General features: G+C 35.6%; 1 protein-coding gene across 13 annotated transcripts in view; it reads left to right on the top strand.

Annotated features, from left to right (window-relative positions):
* Positions 1–23,838, top strand: part of TCF12 (transcription factor 12) — a 383,835-nt gene that overhangs the window by 332,845 nt on the left and 27,152 nt on the right. For 7 of the 13 annotated variants that reach the window (XM_041743077.1, XM_041743075.1, XM_041743079.1 and 4 more), the window contains 8 exons: positions 2,069–2,174; positions 3,214–3,353; positions 3,641–3,785; positions 4,124–4,188; positions 13,480–13,558; positions 21,257–21,330; positions 22,318–22,389; positions 23,140–23,346. In XM_041743077.1, the coding sequence (XP_041599011.1) occupies positions 2,069–2,174; positions 3,214–3,353; positions 3,641–3,785; positions 4,124–4,188; positions 13,480–13,558; positions 21,257–21,330; positions 22,318–22,389; positions 23,140–23,346 (888 nt within the window). The remainder of the gene's footprint in view (positions 1–2,068; positions 2,175–3,213; positions 3,354–3,640; positions 3,786–4,123; positions 4,189–13,479; positions 13,559–21,256; positions 21,331–22,317; positions 22,390–23,139; positions 23,347–23,838) is intronic. The other 6 variants (XM_041743080.1, XM_041743082.1, XM_041743081.1 and 3 more) reach the window with 1 other exon arrangement.

Here is a 23,838-nt window from a genome sequence, read left to right as displayed (position 1 = left end):
TGTGTAATGGGGAAGAAAACACATTTTATCTGCCATATTCCTTTATCTAGGGTCTTTCTAGGTGGTTCTTAGGTCTTGTCCCAAACTTGTCAGGTAGCATAGGTATGTAGTTTTTATCTCTGGGATATGAGAGGAAACTAACCTAAGTAACATTGAAAAGATACACCTGTGCTAGTATTAAACCAACTAGTTGGCAAGAAATGTAAAATAACTTTTTAATCTTCTATTTAGCATGAATTGTATTTCTAAGTAGTATTATGCAGACAAAAATTAAGAAACAGCCCTTAAGAACTGAAAAAGGGCAATATTTTGTAGAATAATGGCTCCTACAAGAATGACAGAAAGATAATTGAGATATTATTAGCTAATCGTGCTTACTATGCTAAAAGCATTGTATATGTATTATCTCATCTGATTTTCCCATCAACCCCCTGATGCAAGTACTGTTAGCACCATCTTACCAATGAGGGAATTGAGTCTTGGAAGCTTAGGTAATTTGTCAAGAGGCTTTATAGTTAGTTAATGCCTCAGAGGAAGAATAAATGAATATAAATGATAGTTTATGTAAATAAAATTTTGACTTGCATTTTAATCTCAGTGTGTGCTTCCTCAACTTTTTTATTAGTGCATAGACATACATGCTCAGGATAAAATACCAGAATATGTGAAAGGACATAAAGTAAATGTCTTCCTTCCCAGTTCTAAGTCCGAGGTGTAACCACTAAGTTTCTTACATGTAATTCCAGAAATATTCTATGCTTGTGCCTAAAAGATGTGTATGATTGTTTTTATACATGCTCTCATAATTTTAATAAAGTAGCTATTTTCTTCTACTTAAGTAAACACTTAGGATTTTTATTTTGGAGTGACATTTAATGGATGTACTCTTATCTAACTAAACAAAAGAAATATATTTTCTTTTTTCTTTTTTTTTTTTTTTTAGAAATATATTTTCTATGCTGTTCACAATAGGACACCTTTTCATTCTTCCTGACTCTTGGTTTACTCTTTTATAGAGTGTGCATCACCTTAATTAATTTGTTTTCCTTTTTGATTTTAGCGATCATGATGAGAATGGTTTTATCCTATTTTGATTATTAAGGTTATTTAGCTGTCCATTTAGTTTTGCAGAGAAATGGCTATGTTGGCCGTTTGCCAATTCAAAATGTTCATAGTTTGCTTATCTGAAACAAAGGTTTACCAAAGGAAATTAGTACTGCTCTGACAAATTAAATGAGATTTTTCTCTTTTTTTAAGATTTTATATATTTTATTTTAGAGAATGCATGTGCACATCAGCAGGGGGAGGGAGAGGAGGTGGAGGATAGAGAATCTCAAACCGACTCTGTGCTGAGTGCAGAGCCAGATGCTGGGCTCGATCCCATGATCCTGAGATCATCACCTGAGTAAAACCAGGACCCTCAACTGACTGAGCCACCCAGGGACCCCTGAATAACTTTTCTTAAAGCTGTGGCAGACTTGAAAGTTTACTTAAAGTTAAAATCCCTCAGCAGAATTTGCTTTTAATTTTGCTAACCCTACTAAGTTAAGCAAGTTTCTGGAAACCTGTGTTGTGCCTCTTATGATTATCCTTTAATAATAACAAAGTATAGTGACTCTTTAACCCAACTCATTTTGATTTTGTTAAGTCTTGTAACAGTGAAAAGAATGAATTTTATGCACCCAAATTCTATTTCATGCTGTATTCAAAAGACATTGTTTCCACCACCACATTTTGAATCCAAATAAGCCTATATGAATTTGTTTTGTAAACAAAACAACATTTATGACATCATTCAGCCACTTGGTGTAATTGTCACACAAAGATGCATATGGGGATTTTTGGAGTAGTATTTTTCTCTAGTAATCAGCTAAAAACAAATACAGTAAGATAGTAAGATTATTATATATGTGGATTTTTTGTCAGTTTCTTTGGATTTGTGGCAGCCCTTTACACAGATATTAACTGGGCCTTTTTAGGCCCTTTATGAAATGTAATACTCATTTTACAAAAGTGATATATATGATAGTCATTTACATTTTAATTAAATTTCCTGTTTAATTTAAAGGTATATGCACCATCCCCAAATTCAGATGATTTCAACCGTGAATCTCCTAGTTATCCATCTCCCAAGCCACCAACCAGTATGTTTGCTAGCACTTTCTTTATGCAAGGTAAGTACTGCCAAATAGTTGTCAATCATACAGCAGTTATATCTATTGTATATTAGGTAATATTTTAAGATTGTGAGGAAAAAGAATACCTAAACAGGAATTCAAATGTTATTTATGTAGGTATTTTTGACCAAAGTAAATTAAAATTTGGTTTAAAATTTCTAATGCTGTTTATTGCTTATTGCAGTATAGTTGGACTATCCAGCAAACCATTGGTGTGTCCATCTAGTATTGATCAAACTTATAAAGGACTTCAGTTGAAAAAAATGAGTAGAACTACTTTTTCTCATTTTAGAATTTAAACGAATGAAAGATATTAACACTAGTTTCTTGTTTAAATTATAGACTCTTATCACTCCTAGAATGATCAATATAAAGAGTGGATATCAAAGAACAGAATAAGGCTTGTTAAAAAAGAAAAAGTGTTGCATTTCCTTTAATTCATATCTAGCAAATCATTTTTAGTTGGTCTCCTATGGTTTTGGACTATGGGAAGCCTATACTATGGAAGCAGTAAATCACTACATAAACGCTTCCTGGACTTTACACTCGTGAGTGAAGTCATTACTAACACATTTCACACTATAAGGTAGTCATTATCAATTACTTATGTTTTCTATCAGAGAAAATTCTTTATTCCACAGTTTCATAATATTTGATATAATGTACATTGCTTATTATAAAGAATTTTTTGGTATATTTGTGGTTATACTATTCAACCAAAATTAAATCCAACCTATCCTCAAATTTGAGATTTTTATTATCCTCTTTGATATTAATTTAGATCTTTTGAGGATTTTTATGACAACCTGCCTACTACAGTTTGGTTTTACTTTTTTCCCACTCTAATTATAAAGCTTTCTTCCCTTCCTTTAAATAGTAATTACACAGTTTGGAGGGAAAAAAACTAAGATAGAAGACTGGATTGGGAAAGGGAGGGAAGAAGTATCTGGAGGGTGTCTTTTTGAATTCTTACAGCATCAAAATAAAAGAAAAAATTTTAGCTAAGAAAAATTTTGTATTTCTCTTTTCGTCTTAGATGGGACCCACAATTCTTCTGACCTTTGGAGTTCATCAAATGGGATGAGCCAGCCTGGTTTTGGTGGAATTCTGGGGACCTCTGCTTCCCACATGTCTCAATCCAGTAGTTACGGCAGCCTTCATTCACATGACCGCTTGGTAGGCTGTAACATATGACTAGGGTGCAGCAATACTTTGTCTTCGTTTGTGTTTCTCTTTGGATTACAAATGTAAGAATTGATTCTGCCAAAACTTCTAACATTTGAAATACTTCTAGGCTCACTGTGTTTAGTATGCCTTTTTCAAAAGTAAATGACAATAGCAGCACTCTTCCAGCTGCTAACTTGTAATGTTCTCTTTGACCTGTATAATAGTTGTCCAGTTATATGTGCATATTATTCAGAAAATGTATTTAATAGATCATGTTTCTTTCCTTCTTTCTCTAGAGCTATCCTCCACACTCAGTTTCACCAACAGACATAAACACGAGTCTCCCACCAATGTCTAGCTTCCATCGTGGCAGTACCAGCAGTTCGCCTTATGTTGCTGCCTCACACACTCCTCCCATCAATGGATCAGATAGCATTCTAGGTGAGCTGTTTTGGGTTGGCAAAACTCCCTAAAACCTACTTTGGGGATTTAAATGAAAACCGACCCCACATCTTTCTATATGCTCTTTAGTGTTAAGTTTTAAAATGAGAAAGAAAGGAAGAAAAACTTTTTAATTTTCATTAATGTAGAAACTGGTAAGGAACCCATCTTTAACTTAAGTGGTGTAACACATACACAATACGTGCTGATTTATCGTGACAGTGTGTGAAATAATGGTAGAGAGCACTCTTGAAATCATGGCAGAATGCAAAAAAAAAAAAAAAAAGTCATGCCTACCTGCTAAAATTCTTCATTTGTTTTCTGCCTGAAATATCCAGGAACCAGAGGGACTGCTGCTGGAAGCTCACAGACAGGTGATGCACTTGGAAAGGCTTTGGCATCTGTGAGTATTGATTTTACCTATTCTGCTAAATGAATTTTACGGTACTGAATGCAGTGGCTATATTTTGTGGACAGTACATGCCATAGTTAAAGGGTGTAGTTACAACACAATCAACTTCATATCTCATTTAGAACTCTTCTCGGTTTGTATTAATTCTTGCTGTCCTTAAAATAAATCAGAACACCTTCTCACCCCACTCCCACAAGACCCTGTCCTTCTAAATTCAATTTAAATACGTCTTTGATTTAATGAAACAGATGTAGATAGAAGAGAAATTTGCGAATTTTTAGATCTAAAGCAAAAATTACTGAGATTGTTAAATTTATGTATTGGTTTTAAATAAACACTTAAGTGAATTGCCCATGTAAGTCGGATGGAACCAAGAAAGACAACTCAGTTATTGTTTTGGTCCACAGAAGAAAGTGTGTTCATAGGAAATTTTTCCAAGGAAGAAAGTATTTTGCAAATTTTTTAAAAGGAAAAATAATCATCTGCAACTGATTCAAGAAATAGGAGAGGAGAGTCTTCCCCAAAAAAGCCAGATTCATTGAAGAACACATGCTAACATGAGTAAAACTCATTTGAAGGAATCCCATAGTATTTTCTTGAGCAGCTAATTTATATCACATCAGGACATTAATGACAAAGCAATGATTGTTTTAATAGCTGATCCTTAAAACATTAAACTGAAATCTCTGGGCAGCCCCGGTGGCCCAGTGGTTTAGTGCCTGCCTTTGGCCCAGGGCGTGATCCTGAGGCCCGGGGATCAAGTCCCACATTGGGCTCCCTGCATAGAGCCTGCTTCTCCCTCTGCCTGTGTCTCTGCCTCTCTCTCTCTCTCTCTCTCTCTCTCTCTCTCTTGAATAAATAAATAAATAAATAAATAAATCCTTAAAAAAAAAATTAAATAAAATAAAACTGAAATCCCTTCTTTTGGAATTCTTTTGGGAGAGCATTTACCAGTAATTCACAAAGACTCCAAATCTAATTATTTAAGAGAGGCATTTCTGCCTTGTACTTCCTGAATTTCTCCTTAGGCTTTTTCTTTCTTCTCTTTTTTTTTCTCCTTGAATGGTTATGCCTCTCAGAATTCCCACAGAGTTGTCTTACATTTTCTATAAAGTGCAGTTAACTCTATCAGACACATTTACTGCTATTCCTGGGGAAGGCAGACCACTTAATATGTGAGTAGAGGAAGCAGCCATTGAACATTTAAGGAGACAAACCTCTTTGTATATAGTTTCTGTAAATAAACCTTTCTCTGCATCCCAGTACAAGTTTCTTGAGTAATGAAGCCAAGGCAAACTCAACTACCACATAGTGGAGCACCTCACAAAAAATGGAGCTCAGTAAATGGTTGTCGAATTCAGTCTTGCATCATATGACAAAAATAGTGAAGATAAGAACAAAGCCCACAAAAATATCAGCTATAATTTGAATATTTACTGGGTACTAGGCATTATACTAAGCATTTACATGCTTTGTTTCATTTAATCCTCAAGAAAACCCTGTGAGGTTGGTATTATTATCCTCACATTACAGATGAGGAACTAAAGTTTAAAAGGTTAAATAACTTCAGCTCAGAAAGATTAAGTAGTTTGTCCTAGGGATCACCAAGCTAGGAAGGGTAAAGCCCATATATATTAGGTAGGAACCTGGATCCGACTGTCTTTTTCACTATTGTTACTCCAGAAAGAGAAATGCTACAGTGACTGCAGTTTCACAAGGTGTTGATAAGGATTAAAGGAAATGGTACTGCTTTTTCTGGATTTATTCCCACCTGATGAAAACTATCTGCTTAGAAATAAAGTTTTTCTACAATATTAAATCTCAGGGCGTCCCAAGAATTTGATTGGCTTGCCATATTTTCTGTGGATTCTGAAAGAATCTGGTAGCAGGTATTTCACATGTAGGAGGACAGATAACATTGAACTTTGAATTCTAGTCAACTTTAAAAAATACAACCTACATTTTGGGGGCTTTTTTTTCCTCACAGATCTTTTGTTTATTTTATGCAAGGAAAACTTCTGTAAAGAAACCTTGGCAGGTAGGCAGGGAAGAATTCGTAATGTTCTCTCAGTGGTTGTCCTTCAAGCTCCCTTTCAATTCCCCTTCTTATAGCTGACTTTTTTCCCATATTATGACCAGCATACTAGCCAAACCAGTTGGCATTAGGGGAAAAAAAAAACATCCAAATTCTCTATGAGTGGAAGCCAGGCAAGAATGTTTAATCTAGTTAGTGGGTGGGCTTTGGTTGTCATAGAAACTCAGCTCTGTCATCCTATGTTGTTACTAGGCAGGAGCAGCCAGGTCATTCCATAAATCATTTCTGTCATAGCTGATGGTGATGCATTCCATCTGCTCCATCACTGCATGCCATAGTCTGCACACTTGAAATCCCTTCCTTCAACCCATCTGCTGCCCCCTCCCCGCCAGACACCTCCCCAAAGTACATTCTTTCTCTAACTTCCATTACAGACTTACATTTACTTTAGTGCTCACAGAACGTACTGAAAAACAAAAACATTACATGGGGAGGAGTAGGAAGGATTAGAAGAGATGAGGAGAAGGAATTTTCTGAGGATTACATTTGAGAATCAAACATGCATATCAGAATTTTATGTTAGGTATTATGGATCTTCGGAAATGGTGACCATAAATACTTTGAAATTTTAAGTTCTTTAGAATATGACATTTTTAATAAAGCATCTACTTTTAGATGGAAAAAACACTATGCTGTTGTCATTCGTAGTTATTTCTAGCTCCCCAGTTGTCTGATACATGTCTTAGAAGGTCTTTCATGTGTGAAACATCACAGGGTACAACCTTTGTTCTTTAGTTTAGGTATTAAAGAGCACACAGAATACTGTGATTAAACATGTAAGGCCAGATAATGCATTTGCAAAGGTTCCTTTATTTTAGGTTTAAGCCGGGATAATTGTGGTCTTAATCTCAGGATAGCTAGAAAGAGAATTGTACATGAAAGTATTTACACAAAGTTCCCAAAGCCCTGTGGATTATGCATTAGTTTAGATAATAAACTAGGGTAGATAGAAGGAAAGGAAAATCTGGGTATTCGTGCCATTTCTAATGTGTTTCCCTGAACATTTGCCAGACAATAACCCTTTAAGATTGTGCCCATGGAGAGTTATGTAGAGGAAGAAACATCTGGTTTATTTCAGTGCCTAATACCATATCAAAACACTTGGTCTTTAATTTAGAGGAGATCAAACAAGAGGACTGTTTAACTTTGTTGATTATATCAGACTTCTTTGTGATAATTTATGTTTTGATTTCTACCTCCAAGCAAAGAGAAAAAGAGGGAGAGTGAGAGAGTGTGTGTGTGTGCATGCGCACGCGTGCGTGCGTGTGTGTGTGTGTGTGTGTGTGTGTGTGTGTGTGTTTTAATCTGGATAGTTAAATGGTCAGTAGTCTCTGACAAAAGAAAAGAAAATTCAGGGAAGTTGACGTTTAAAAGTAATTCATGAAATAAGTTTCTTTGTTCCTTAGACTCAATAACATTAGCATAATAAAGATTAACTGAAATGTGCACTGTAGTGTTTAAAAAATTGGGCTCACAGTTCCAAGGTTGGGCTTGGGAGCCCTCCATTGTTTCTTTTTTGTCTGAGGCCCTTTTCATTAGCTTCTGGCTTATTGGCACCCTGCTGATTGGAATGGACCATGACTGATAGGAGGAGGAGCCTCATTTGTTGCAGTAAAATGAGGCATATTACCGTTTAAGCCTGGCAGAAGGTATTGGGAGTTATTCATCATTGGTCATTTAACAGTATGAGGACCATGGACTGCATGCAGAATGAGTTCTTACTTTGTGTTTATGCTTTACATTCTAAATCACTCCCATCACCATTTTTAAAGTGACTGACTTTTTTCTTTTTTTTTTTCAAACATCAGTGTAGGAGTTCTTTAAGGTCAGAAAGTATAAAAAGTAATAAAATCCTGATTTAGAATGTTCTTTGTCAAATAAAGTCTAATTTTAGAATTTCTTAAAATAACAATTTCTATAGAACAAGTATAATTTGTATGTGGTTTGGTGATAGAATAAACATACAGAGGTGAACTTTAATGAAATAATCTGTGATCTAAAAGGCTGTATTATCCTGTTTTGTTTTGTTTTGTTTTGTTTTGTTAATGTAGCGTTGCTCCTCCTCTCCACATATCCACTCTTTCTATGAAAGTAGAAGGTACAAGAAAAAGTCCTGTACTTTGCCAGGCTGTCAGTTCAGGGAAAGGTATTAATAACAGTTTGTTTGTCATCACTTTAATTTAGGGAAAAGGAGAACTAGACAGTGTGATGGGTGAGTGGAGAAAATGCCTTTTATTATACAATTGGAGAAGCTGCTTTTGAAAAAAAATGAAAATTATATATTTTTATACTTGATACATTTTATATTTGATATGTGTTTTTATAATTATTTTTTAAAGCCCACAATTGATTGTCTTGGTAGTCTACTTATACCTTCAAAAACCCATGCCTGCCGAACAATATGGACTGCTTAATACATCTACACTAATTCTCAGAAATAATGGATCATCACCATATCATTATTCTCAAAACTTATACCATAAAACTGATTTATAAGTGAATTCAGCTTTATAACAGGATCTTTTAGCCCCCTTTGGTATTTCTGTTACTGAACTCCATTACATAAATATTAAGAAATAATACCATTTACTGAGTCTTGATTTTTATCAAAAAGTATAGCAAATTTCAAGTGCATTTTACTTCCAATTTTTTTTAAAATATTCAGCACCTACTTATATAAAGCAGTGATAGCAATGATGGATTCAGTGTAGAACATTACATGGTTTCTGCCTTCAGAGAGCTTACAGTCAAGGAGAGATGATATGACAAGTATACAAAAAATGAAAACGTACAGCATACTGTAAAGTAAAAGACTCAGGAAAAGCATAGTTATTCTAAGTATAAAGGAGGTGAAGATGAGTATAAGTGGGGAGGTGACATTTGATCTGGACTGTCATCTGGTATAGAATTCCATCAGGGAGAAATTAAGAAATAGACGTTTTGAAAGGAGAAGCCATATTCAGAAAACGAAAAAATATATATGTTTTGTTTGGATTATAGGATACATAAGGTTATAAGTAGGTTATAAGGTAAAAAGATATTTCTGTGACAGATTATGAAAGACATCAAATGTCATTCTGTGTAGTAGGCAGCAGGAAACAATATGTCAGATTTGACTGTTTAAAACTGGTTAGGGACAATAACTCAGGCAATTACATATGGCGTGAAGGAGCAGGGAGTCACTAGAAATGTAAAGACTTAAATAATCCATCCATAATTCTAATAAAGGTCTAAAGTAGTGTCACAGCGGTGAGAAGGATATGTTCCTATCCCAGAAACAAGAGAATTGCAGGTATTGGAGTCTGTGGTGGGAAGGGTGGAGGGGGCTGGTAGCGGGGAGAGAGTGGATTTGGTGGCTATGAGAATGTTGGTACTGAAGTAGAGGAAACAGAAGAGTGATGAAGGGAGGAGTAGGAAGCTTGGAGCAGTAATGCAAAGTTTGGCTTGACAAATTGAGCTTGAAATGAAGGAGTATGTCCAGACAGAGAAGTCCAGCAACCAGTATGAGGATAGAAATGTCAACTTAGTAGTCATTCATAGAGATGTCATAGTTGGGATCCCTGGGTGGCGCAGCGGTTTGGCGCCTGTCTTTGGCCCAGGGCGCGATCCTGGAGACCCGGGATCGAATCCCACATCGGGCTCCCGGTGCATGGAGCCTGCTTCTCCCTCCGCCTGTGTCTCTGCCTCTCTCTCTCTCTCTCTCTCTCTCTCTCTGTGACTATCATAAATAAATTTTAAAAAAAAATTAAAAAAAAAAAGAGATGTCATAGTTGATACTTTCAAAAGTTCCATTACTGAGGGATAAAACACAGGTAAATAGAAAAGAAAACTGAGACTAGAGCTCTGAGGGAAACCTACATTAAGAAACTGGCAGCATGATGGGCAGCCTGGGTGGTTCAGCGGTTTAGTGCCGCCTTCAGCCCAGGGCATGATCCTGGAGACCCGGGATCTAGTCCCACGTCAGGCTCCCTACGTGGAGCCTGCTTCTCCCTCTGTCTGTCTGTCTCTCTCTCTCTCTCTCTCCCATGAATAAATAAATAAAATCATTTTTTTTAAAAGCATCAAATGCTCTCATAAATTTTTAAAAAAAGAAACTGGCAGCACGAAAGAGCGACAGAGCCTACATAATTAATTAGATCCAATGATTTAAAAGAAGTACTCAAATAGTAACTTCTCACAAGGATAATATTCATTCCTTCAACAAGTATATATTTACCAGCACTGTTACAGAATCTGAAGCTCCTTCAAATCCTGTATAATTCAGATTCTGTCTGAATGAGACAAAATCCTAGCTCTTCTGGAGTATACATTTTATTGGGGAAAAAGGTAAGAGACAGTAATAAAACAAGTAAACAAGTTTAAGCAGTGAAGGATCATTATAAACACTATGAAGAAACACAACGAAACCAGGACAGTGTATTGGAGATGCAGTGCTGTTTCTCCACTGCTGTCATGCTATTAATCTTTTCAGTGAGTTGGGTCTACTTGATGGTAATCAGAAGTTTTGCATGAACCTGAAACTTTTCTCACCCTCAATGTTATCAACTCTTCCCTGCCTTACCAATATTATAGTTAAGACATATTTCATAAAAGTTAATATCAGTTCCTAAAAATTATGATTATTTGAATCTTGAATGTGAGAAATAGTGATTTATGAAAGTAAAGGGATATGTTTATGGTTTAAATCATTTTCTGTATGCAGCCCACTAAGAACCAAACTGACCTTTAGCTAATTTTCATATGTGCATCCTGATTTTTTAAAAGGTAACAACTTTAAGACCAACAGTATTGATCTTAATACAACATACTACCCTCCCTGTTACTGAGTCCTTCCGTAATATCTTTTGAAGTCTCCATAGTTTTGCTTTTCCAAAATGGCTTTTTAACTTGAATATACAATTTCTAGATCTGGCTGTTTGGAGAGAGTTGGTGATTAAAGGCATTTACAATTAGAATTTAGTAACATTATACAAATTGATGTTATTTTCTTTGAGGTAGGTATAGTATATCCCTTCATAGTCAAAGGAAAATAGGCTTTCTGGCTGGTTGCAATTCAATCAGTGCTTGCTTCTTTTTAAAAAATAGAAGCTGTTGTGTTTAATGATTATGATTTGTGGAATTCTGTTTTCAATGAGCCTGTCCCAATATCTGGCTTTTTCAGCATATTATGTTGTCTTTAAAACCAGTGCTGAGACCCCCTTCTTGGCTATAATTTGGGTCTCTTTAAATTCGTTAGAGCTCTAAGCTTATTCAGAGCAAGGGTATTTCTATCGGATGACTCCTTTCACCCACAAGTAGTTTTCCTTTTTAAAATGTTTGACCACAGTTCATCCACATAAGTTGAATTGTCCTGCCCTAAGTTAAGTACTGAGATGTGAGGATGGTTTATTATGCTCATTATAAAAATAGAATTGTCCTAGAGAAAACTTCCTAGGAACTCTTAGTACTTAGATTAAAGAGACCTTTAAAATATTTAATGGTCAATTGGGTAAACTTGTCACTATTGTCTGTCACAATGTTTTAGCAATATGAAATAAATACAAAAAATTTCAACAAAATTTTCAGCCAAAATACCAAAATTTATGCATCTAGATGTTATACTTTTTTAAATGGTTCTCTTAGTGGTGCCCACGTGGCTCAGTGGGTTAAGCATCTAACTCTTGATTTCAGCTCAGCTCATGATCACAGGGTGGTGACATCAAGTCCATGTTGAGCCCATGTGCAGCTCTGTGCTGAACATGGAGCCTACCAAAGATCCTTCACTCCCTCTGCCCCTCCTCCTCAGTTCCTGCCACCTCCCCTGTGTTTTCTCTCAATGAATGAATGAATGAATGAATGAATGAATGAATGAATGAAGTGGACCTCTTAGGAGGTAAAATCAACAAATCATTTTGGGAACATTATCTGAGAGACTTTTAGGGTTTCTTCCACTTTCCTCAAGGGTGACAAAATATACCCTTTGGACACAGGTTCAGTTTTTCTTTTTTTGTTTTTGTTTACATATTTTATTTATTTATTCATGAGAGACACAGAGAGAGGCAGAGACATACACAGAGAGAGGAGAAACAGGCTCCTTGCCAGGAGCCCAATGTGGGACTCGATTCCAGAACCTCGGGATCACGCCCTGAGCCAAAGGCAGACACCCAACCACTGAGCCACCCAGACATCCCCACAAGTTCAGTTTTATATGATACATCATTTGGAGCTAAATTTGGCAAAAATGTAGTTGATCAGACTGAGAGCTTTTTAAATGAGAGAGGATAGCTACTTCAAAAAATTATTTTCTTTGGCTTTTAAACGGTAAGACTTATCAAAAGATAATAGTTTCTGGAGATAATTATTTTTTTAATGGATATCACTTATTTGGATGATATATTTAAGAAAGATTGTTTATTAGATGTGTGAATTCTACAGTCATTCTCTTTTTCTAACAGAAATGTAAGTAATTTTCAGCTACAGTGATAAAGAAACAAATATGATCTATTTTCCCTCTCATTATTAGAATACATATGATTTTTTTTTAAGTAGTCTCTGTGTCCAATGTGAGGCTCAAACTCATGAGAGTCACATGCTATACTCACTGAGCCAGTTAGGCACCCCTGGAATATATGATACTTTTTTTTTTTTAAGATTTTATTGATTTATTTTGAGAGAGAAAACAGGGACAGAGGGAGAAGCAGACTCCCCACTGTGCAGGGAGCCCAATGTGGGGCTTGATCCCAGAATCCCAGGATCATGATCAGAGCCGAAGGCAGATACTTAACCAACTGAATCACCCAGGTGCTCCTAAATACTTTTTAATACTAGTTTGAAAACTATACGTAGCCTTGGGATCCCTGGGTGGTTCAGCGGTTTAGCGCCTGACTTTGGCCTAGGGCGTGATCCTGAAGACCCAGGATGGAGTCCTACATCGGGCTCCCTGCATGGAGCCTGCTTCTCCCTCTGCCTGTGTCTCTACCTCTCTCACCCCCTCTGTCTCTCTCATGAATAAATAGATAAAATCTTTTAAAAAATAAATAAAACTATACATAGCCTTATGTAATGTAATAGTCCTAAATTGATGAAACCGGTTTTTCACTCTGAGTTTTATGAGTGGCAACTTAGATTATAAAAATAATTCCATACAGATGGATTTATATTTTTTTGTTGTCACATATTGATACATGTATATTTTGTTTTCTGGTTAGATTTATTCTCCTGACCATACCAGCAGTAGTTTTCCATCAAATCCATCAACACCAGTTGGATCACCCTCACCTCTCACAGGTAGGCTTCTGTTTTATCTATTGACTTAAAAACATTTGCGGGGCTGCTTTGAAAATTTTGAACTTTGTTTATTTTCCAATAAAATCTTGAAAAAATTATCTGAGTTTTGAGAAAACTTGTAAACAGAGCCTTGCTCTTACTCATTTTGGAGAATATTTAAATATTTGCTAGTTTTGAATTATTCTTTTCCAATTCTTAATTTAGTATAAATTTTAGGAGCAGTTATTAGGATAAAAATAAGGCTAGACAGTTGTGATGAAAGCAAAATAGAGTAGATAAATCAAGATTTTTGGTAAGGTAGCATAGAAAATAATCAAAATAACCTATTTAGAAGTATATCTAACTTCTTTCTTCCTTGTCCTAGGAATGGTACTATGTACCACGTAAGACTCAGAGATGAATAACTTTCTGCTGGTTTGTCTTTATTTTTAGGTCCACTAATTTGTTATTTCATATATATGTGTGTATGTATGTATGCGTATACACACACACATACATTAGGAATAATGTAGGGTTTTTGCTAAGAAAAAGAAGTCTCTACGAGTGTGGATAAATATTGTTAGTAGAGTTAGATAAGTGGTTCAGATTTGTTTTACTTTTTCCTGTTTCTTTCCACATTTGATACTATCCTACAGTATAACTTTGTTGAAATACAATTGTTATTATTCAAAATAGAAATTTTTTAATATTAGGAATAAATAAAACTATAGGAAAATGCTTAATATTCATTAAGCTATAATTTTAAAGCATATTTTTTGAGCAGTGTCCAGAGGAAAAAAATATGCTAAAGAAGAAATGTATTAGTTCTAAGGGAAAGACATTAGACAATTGGGTAAAAATTGTCCTGTTCCTCCAGAATTTGACCTCAGAAATGATTCTTTTTCTGATCATGTCATTAAGTCCATGTGGCTTTGTTATTGTTGTTGTTGTTGTTAAACCTTTTTGCTTTATTGAGAGTTTCTGATATATCAAGGCCCTGGCTATCACCTGTGCTTTGTGTATTAGCTTTGTGACTCTGCTAAGAAGCATTCCAGTGTGGAGATGATGAACTGCTGGCAGCTGCTTTCAGCTCTTAGTGGGTTCTGCCACTTTCTCAGACACCGTGGCTTCAGCTGTCTAGTAAAAGTTGAACAGCTGTTCCCCGCATAGACAGGACTATGAAAGACCCATTGACTTAAAGTTGTTATTTAACAGAGAGCTGAAATTACAGGAAGAATGATGTAACTTTAACCCTACTCACCCCTCTGGCACAGTTTTACTGAAATTATCAGTGGCATTTTTGCCACAGCCTGTTTACCTCTTTCTCAGAGATGAGTATATTAGTTCTTACTATGTGTTCCCACCTTCTAACCTCTGCCCAGTGAGCTGTAAAAATGTCCTTTGGTTTTTGTTTTGTTTTTTGTTTTTTTAAAGATTTTATTTATTCATGAGAGACACACAGAGTGAGAGAGGCACAGACACAGGCAGAGGGAGAAGCAGGCTCCATGCAAGAGGCCCAAAGCGGGACTCAATCCCAGGTCTCCAGGACCACACCTTGGGCCGAAGGCAGCACCAAACCACCAGCCCCCCGGGCTGCCCTTTGGTTTTTATTAATACTGAATGGGAAGTCAGGCAGCAGAGGAGTTTAGAATTTATGAGGGGACATCACTAAAATGGAGATTAGGAAGACTTAGACATTTTTCAAAAAATAATGGTCCAAAGTAAAATCTCACATTCCTCCTCCATCTTTATTTGATGTTTAATGAGTGATACCCTTTTTTCTCTTTAATTCAGCTGATTAATGAAAATCTATGGCCTATTGAAGTGTGTAATGAAGGTATTAATAGGCTTCTTATTCAATTCAGCAGTCATATTCAAAGAAAAATTCTTTCTTTCTTTATTCCCACTGAAACAGCACATCAAAGACTGATTTTATGCAGTTGCACTTCTCTCCCATCTCCTGTATCTAGTATTTTCCTTCCTGTCCCCACACAGACATATGCACACACCCTAAATTGGCAGAAAGGTAAAGGGAGAAGGAAAAAGGAAAGCATAATGTGATAAATTATTCACATGAAAAAGATGGAGCAAACCAGAGTTTCCATTATAATATGTGGAAATTATTTGGTACCTTTTATGGTAGTAGCCTGTTATCTAGAGTAAAAAAAAAAATCTACCCACTGTGTGCTTTCTACATTTGTCCTGTTCTCTATGCCTGAGCATCAGTCAGACACAAGTGAAGAGCCACATAGGCAGCTTCTAAGGCAACCATCATTCCTGTTTAAATTCCACTTATTTTCCTTAGGAGCTTTTCAGGCCAAGAACATCTATTTCTACCTAGAGTGTGCTTATGAGGCACTTCTGAGATAGTTATCATGTATCAGTCGGGATGAATTAGGCTAAAAGGAAGAAAATCTCTTGTCTTGACTAGCTTAAATAATAAGGAGCTTGCTTATCTTGTACAAGAAGCCCATAGCAAGGCAAATTCCTGGATACCAGTATGTCAGAGCTCCTCACAGTTCTTTGCAGTTCTTCCTCACCCTGGTGGTGGCAAGTTCAGCTATTCAAGATACCATATGTGGACATAACCATGTTCATTAGAAGAAAAAGGGCCATCTTTGCCTTGCATTGTAAGAATCTTTTTCAGAAGCCTTTTCAACAGATTGGCCCTCATGAGTCATTGGCCAGCACTGGGACCCTAACATACCTGCTCATAACAAAAATGGAACCCACCATGTTTATCTTAGACATCAGGATTTACCCAAGAGCTAAGAATAGAGTTACTCTTTTCTGGTTCATACCAGGAAAAGATAGATACCCCACCCCCTTCTGAACAAAATCAGCGCTCTAGCAGCAAGGTGGAAGAGAGATAACTATGTCCATTTGGGAAAGGACACAAGTATTTAAGAGGGTGTGTTTACTAAGGGAATTTGGGAAGCAGACAAGCAAAACCATGTTTTGCCTTTCTAACTCTTGGAATATAAATAAATAAAGGTTTAATAACTGCAATACTCAGTAGCAATCTTGAGAACATGTACAATAGAAATAGTGAGGAAGAGAAGAGAGGGAAGAAAAGATTCCTTAGTTTTGGCTAGTTTAATCAATGAGATAGTTATTTTTATCATCTGTCAGTGTGTTTGGTGTTAGGCATTTATCTGACTTCAGGAGATTTTCAATTTAGCTGAGAAAATAAAAGATAAACACATAAAAATACAACCATCAGAATTCACTCTTAAGCTAGAGTGGTTGGGATAAACTTCATGAAGAGAACAGGACTTAAAAAGGAGGAGAAAGCTTTCCTGGGTCCAAAGGGAAGAGTGTAACAAAGATCCAGATGCAAGAAAGCACATGACTTCTTCATCTGGAGTCATGGGGATGACTGATTATGAACTCTCCACGAACGAAGTGTGAAACACTAAGATGGAAAGGTTGGCAAGAGCCAAATTATGGAAAGCAGAGTGCTCAGTGCTACATTAAGGATTATCCAACTTTTTTCCAAGTATGAAAGATCTCATGCAAGTTTGAGTTTAAAGTGAGATTATGGGATCCCTGGGTGGCACAACGGTTTGGCACCTGCCTTTGGCCCAGAGCGCAATCCTGGAGTCCTGGGATCGAGTCCCGTGTTGGGCTCCCGGCATGGAGCCTGCTTCTCCCTCCTCCTGTGTCTCTATGTCTCTGTCTCTGTCTCTCTCTCTCTCTCTCTGTCTATCATAAATAAATAAATAAATAAATAAATAAATAAATAAATAAATAAATAATAAATCTATCTTTAAAAAAAATAAAGTGAGATTACAAAGGGAGGCAACTAACAAAATAAGAAAATGCATGATAAATGATTTTAAGAATTTCTTTCAGCCATTCAAAATGTTGGTATCTAGTCTTTAAATTTATTAACCAGTTAACTCTAAATTCCATTCAGAGTGAGACCAGATCAGAAACACTAGGTTAATTTTGAATTTAGTGATGAAAGAAAGCCTGTCCATATTTTCTAGCCAAATAATTCAATTCTCCTAATCACCTAGCTAGCTTATTATTGGGAAATGGTCATTAAATTTTAAGAGCAGGTAAGTTTATTACAATCCTTCTTGAATAAGGGCTTAGCTCTTTGGGGTGATCCCTAAAAGGCCCGGGCAGTTACAGAAATTGTTAACTACAAAAACAGTTGAAAGGTTGTGCTTATATAATAGAAGGAAGGATAAGCCCCAAGTGAGTAGATATGTCTACACCAGATATCAAGTGACAGAGAAAGAAGGCAGGAAATCCGCTATTCTCTTCCATATGTGTGTAATAATGCTACAGTTGATGATGACAAGCTAGAGATAGAGATGCCAACATCAGCTCTGGGATTGACTTCTTCTAAACTATCCAGTCATCCCTTTTGTGACTAATAACATGAATTTTTTGAAAGGACTAACTGGGGTTCAAGGAGCTCTGTCCATGAACTGTATAACTTGGCATTCATTGCTATGAAGTTCGAACAGTTATCAGTGATTTAAGCACGTTAATATTCTGTTTTAACCAAGTATGTCACACTAAGGCAGGCCAATCCCATAATAAAAACAAAACAGGTTTGAGTGTATTTGTATTTTTCCAGTTTAATGAATTCCATTTTGCATATACACTTTAATATGATTTCTTCGCATCAGTGTAAAAAAAATAACGATTGTGAGTGATTTCTTATCTAAGTAACTCTGCACATTTCATTCCTCAACACTAAACTAGTTGAAGAACCACAGAAATTGCCTCTGTTGCCAACCAGATGCATGCTAACAATCCTGTGGTGTTTAAACAGAAAATTTGTATTAATATCCTATACAGATTAAATAATTTTATGATTAGAGTCCTATTACAGGCTGATCACCAAAGGGAAATGGAAAAGATGAAACAAAATGTCTAAAAATAAAATATTGTAAACATTTAAAAGAAGCTACATTCAAAGTCATTTGGGGTCTTTTTCAAAATGAATTGTAATTAACCTCTTACCCACAGAAAATTCATAATTCTACATCTGTGCTTGGGAAGTACCAGTGCACTAAAATCAGTGGTGAGGTACGGGCTAAATAGAAATGCTGTTTATATGAATAGAAATGCTGTTTATATGAATTCTTCATGTAGTCAGTTACTGGATTTCTCTGGTTGCTAAATACTGCTTGTTAAATAAGTTAGTTCACAAGCTTCTGTTTCCTTGCACAATTTTAGATTGTCCATGATTTATATAGTTGAATTAGGATTACCTTTGTGTGTCTAGCAGGAAACTTTGTAGTAGTCCTCAAAATATGTAATTTGCTTATGAGTAAAAAAAAAAAATTATCTGATGAAGTACATTAACATTTTTCTTACAGTTTTAGTATTCAAATATTTTCTATATAATCACAAATATTTTTTATATAATCACAAATTATATGCAGTGACATGCATATAATTGAGAGATAATCAGGTTAAGAAACTTTCCAACTTTTTAACTTGCAAAATATATATGTTTGATGGGAATAGAATTACCAGTTTATTCAGTGAAAGTGAACTATAATAGTTATGACTTAATATAAGTTTGTAATAAGTTTATCAATGTTTTCTGAATGTAGCAAATAATCTACAACATTATTTGGTGAATTGGTTGGTGAAACATGCTAAAACTTCAGTTAGCAGTAAATGAGACAAATTAAATAAACCTTCAAGTTCTCTAGTTTTGGATTTCTAATAAAACTCAGGTTGTCCCTGAACCTTTTTTTTTAAGATTTTATTCATTTATTCATGAGACACAGAAGGGGGGCGCGGGCATAGACACAGGCAGCGGGAGAAGCAGGCTGCATGCAGGGAGCCCGACATGGGACTTGATCTTGGGTCTCCAGGATCATACCCTGGGCCGAAGGCGGTGCCAAACTGCCAAGCCACCCGGGCTGCCTGTCCCTGAAGCTTTTATTAAGAGCAATAACATGTATTTGTTTGGATGGTTTTCATTATTTTCTTTAATTTATTTCTAAATGCACAGTCATGAAATAAGATTTTTGATCAAGTATGTTGTCTTTTTTTTTAAAGCTATCTTGACAAGACCATTTAAACACTACATTACATTCTCCCCAACACATCGAGTTAATCCTTCCTTTTTTTTTTTTGTTTTTAGTTTTTTTCCTTTTTATTTTTTCTACTCTGAACTTCTTTTTTTTTTTCTATTATTATGTTGCAAGTTGAAGGGCAAACAACCTTTAACAGTTCTCATACTGATACTTTCCAAATTAAATAATGTGTGTTGGTATAAATTATGCTGGGAAAATGTTTAATAGATAAATGCATTTGCAGTCATTTGAAATTGGTGCATTTGTGTATAACTTAATGGCACAAGTAGCAGGACACTTTAGACAGTAATTTGGCTTTGTGAATTAAGGATCATAAATATGTTTATACCTTTTAATTCAGAAATGCTATTTATCCTTGGGGCACCTGGGTTGCTCAGTCAGTTAAGCATCTGACTCTTGATTTCAACTCAGGTCTTAATCTTGAGTTCAAGCTCCATGTTGGGCTCCATGCATGCAAATAAATGCTATTTATCCTCAAGACATGTTTCCAAAAAGAAAACAATGGTAAACAATGGTGTTTCCAATGAAAACAATGGAAAACAGTGGTAAACAATGTTTACCACTCACAATATGGAAATATTTAGATACGATTCATAATAGCCTACCGAAAGCAGCCAAAACATCAATAGTGAAGGAATAGTGATGGTTAAGTAAATTATGATCTAGAGAATCCGGTGAATATTAACAGTCATTATTAACATTGTCATAAAGACTATGTAAAGCCATGGGGGGAGGAACAGAATTTTAAATTATGTATATTTTAAGTACATTTTCTCAAGATAATGTGTGCTTTTGGACAAAGTCTGAAGAATATGCAAACCATAAAAGTAGTTTTTGTTGTTTTGGTTTTGGTTTTTTGAAGCATAGTTGACAGTGTTACATTAATTTCAGGTATACAGCATACTGGTTTGACAGCTCTATATGTTATCCTATGCTCACTGCAAGTGTGGCTACCATCTGTCACCATATAACACTATTACAGTACCACTGACTATATTCCCTATGCTGTACCTTTCATCCCATGACTTATTCATTCCATAAGTGCAAGTTTATAACTCCCACTTCTTCGCTCACTTTTCCCTTCCTCCTGCACCCCTCCCCTCTGCCAACCACCAATTTGTTCTCTGTATTTATGGATCTGTTTCTGCTTTTTTTTGTTACAAAATATAACAGAAGTAGCTAATAAAACTAATACAGTTTTTTTTTTAAGATTTTATTTATTTATTCATGAGAGATACACAGAGAGAGGCAGAGACACAGGCAGAGGGAGAAGCAAGCCCCCCACAGAGAGCTGGATGTGGGACTCAATTCTGGGACTGGGATCACTCCCTCAGCTGAGGGAAGAGGCTCAGAGGCTCAACCCAGGCATCCCAACTAATACAAATTTTTAAAAAATAGTTATTTTTAAAGTATAGTCTTATGTTTTTTTTAAACTCCCAATACTGTTGTATGAATAATGAAAAAGATTTTTTTCTAATGTGTTGGGCTTATAAGTAGGCAATACTATGCTGAAGGCTGAACAAAAATGTTTACGTAAGTTTATGTACAACTACAGAGCACCTTTACCCTTTCTTTCAGAACATTATCAAGATCATCGATTTAACCAAGGTTATGTATATGTGCTTTTCATGTTTTGTTTTAACAGGTACCAGTCAGTGGCCCAGACCTGGAGGGCAAGCTCCTTCATCCCCAAGTTATGAAAACTCACTCCACTCCCTGGTAAGAACCTCTTAGAAATAAACAGGTCACTTTTATCTGACAGTGCAGAGTACATTTTTTCAGTAAATCTTGAGTAAAAAAACAGTAGGATAGCATTACACACAAATTCTTTGCTAACAAATGGCCTGATTTAGTTTAACAATATAAGACACATTGGGTGTGCCTTTTGCCATCTGTTCTTTGGGACATCAGGCTGGACAGCTGGTGTTAAAATAGAGTTATGGGATTTTTGCTTCTTTGATAAATCTAGAGTTTAATTCTTCTATATTGTTGTGTTTACATAAAAGAGGAAACAAACAAAAAGGCCCAGAGATCAAGTAAAAGCAAGAAAATTAGTCCAGCAGTGGAAAATGGTATATTTTACTCTTTCTTATGTGTCTATTCTGTATATAGTTTATTACATGTCCATTAAAAGTTTATAATATCAATTATATTTGTCATGAAAAGTGTTACTTCTCATGTTTTCTTTTTTAAAAAATGTATCATGTTAATTGTATAAGCAAAAATGTTATTTAACAAAATGAATAAGGCAACAGAATAAAAGAGCCTGTCTGGGTATTGAGGGCGAATAATTTGCAATAGAATGTAAACTACTGTGGCTTTTCATTGCTTACCACAGAATTACAAAGTATTATAAAAAAAATAATAAAGATGACTTGATGGAATGCTAAGTCATATATCATTCAGTAATTCCAGGTTACAAATAGAAAAGTTCTTTTTCTGTGACTAACAGAATAGTTGAAAGGAAAGTCTTCTTCTCTCATATTTTGCAAACAAATATAAGCAATGTGTGCTATTTAGATGCTAACCTTGTAACTTTGCTGTTAAATCCCAGCCTTCTCATACCTTAATACAAGTAGATCTTGCAGGTCTCCGCGTTAACTTTACTAACATGTTATGCTGACATGCACATCAGCTATTTCCTCATCTCTTTTGGAGTTAATCTTAACCTGTGCTTTGCCTCCTGTTCTGTCTTGACTTTGCCAGAAAAATCGAGTTGAGCAGCAACTTCACGAGCATTTGCAAGATGCAATGTCCTTCTTAAAGGATGTCTGTGAGGTACTATTTCTTTTAGATGGTGCCTTTTTTGTGTTTCAATTACTTATACTTCCTATTATCCATTTAAAATCTTCAAGTCTGTACAGACTCCAAAGTCTTTTAAAATCAGTGACCATTTTCGTTTTTGTACAGTATGTAAGAATAGATTTTTGTTCTTTTATGTTATTGAGAATGATTCTTTTTAAAAGAGCTCTGCTGGCATGTGCTTTTGATTTTTAAAATTCTAATATGTTTGTGTATGGGGCATGTGTGTATCCACAGACAATATCATTTCCTCAGTTTTGTGAAAGAACATATTTGGATGTGTTCATCATTTCAGATAGGTATGCTTATTCGCTTAAAACAAAATTACAACTTAAACTTGATGGACTTGAGGACCCTTCCCCAAGTTTGCCCTCATTTCAAAGATCAGTATTAAAGTCCAGGTTATCTTTTTAATCACCTGTAATTATCAGACACAGCAGACTAGCCTTCATCTTTTGTAGGAAGCCAAAAGAAATAGCCTCATGGTATGCTGGTAAATAGATTATATGAAGCAGTGATTTGTTTCTGAAGCTTTGTTAATTTTGTTTAGTTGACAAATATCTTTTCTTTGATTCTTGGTAGTAGTGCAGGTAGTTGCTTTTGAAGCTACTTGATATAGTACATTTGACTTGCTGTCTTCCATATATCCCAAAGTAGGAAACATAGCAGTTTAATTAATTTAACAGATACCAGCAGTAACCCCATGTCTTTTTTCAATTCCTACAGCAATCTCGAATGGAGGATCGTTTAGACAGACTGGATGATGCTATCCATGTGCTGCGGAACCATGCTGTGGGACCGTCTACTAGTTTGCCTGCTGGTCACAGTGATATACACAGTTTATTGGGACCATCCCATAATGCATCAATTGGAAGCCTCAATTCAAACTATGGTGGATCAAACCTTGTTACAAGCAGTCGATCTGCTTCAATGGTAAAATAGTGCTCATCTTTTTTGTAATAACCACTAAAGCCTATAGTATAGTCTTCAATGTTTTTCATGAAATCTTTGGAAGAGAGGGTCCTTCTTGTTTAAAAACACTTATTAGGCAGAGTCATTGGCTGAACATGGGCCCTTAAAGTCCTGCTACGATCATGTGCAAAGAGCTAAAACTTTCTACAAGACCATTTTAGCTTAAACTTAGAGTTATTTTCCTCCAGATGTGTCACCAGAACAGTTTTTGCCTTGAAATAGTGTGTAGGAAGTATAAAGAGCAAAAACAGTAAAGACTGAATTTCAAGGGTTCTGGTCTAGAACGGCCATTTATTATAATTTGGAATCACCCTTCAAAAGCAGAAGGAATGTGAAATTATTTGTACTAGTCCAAATGTAAGCTTTCTTACCAAATAAAGAAAAAAATGGGGTAGTTTTAAGAATAGCTGTAATTTAAGTGACAATGAAAGGAAACAATGTTCAATTAATTTC

The sequence above is a fragment of the Vulpes lagopus genome, chromosome 2, assembly GCF_018345385.1.
Source record: "Vulpes lagopus strain Blue_001 chromosome 2, ASM1834538v1, whole genome shotgun sequence".
Classification (NCBI taxonomy): domain Eukaryota; kingdom Metazoa; phylum Chordata; class Mammalia; order Carnivora; family Canidae; genus Vulpes; species Vulpes lagopus.
This window is presented reverse-complemented; position numbering and strand designations above follow the sequence as displayed.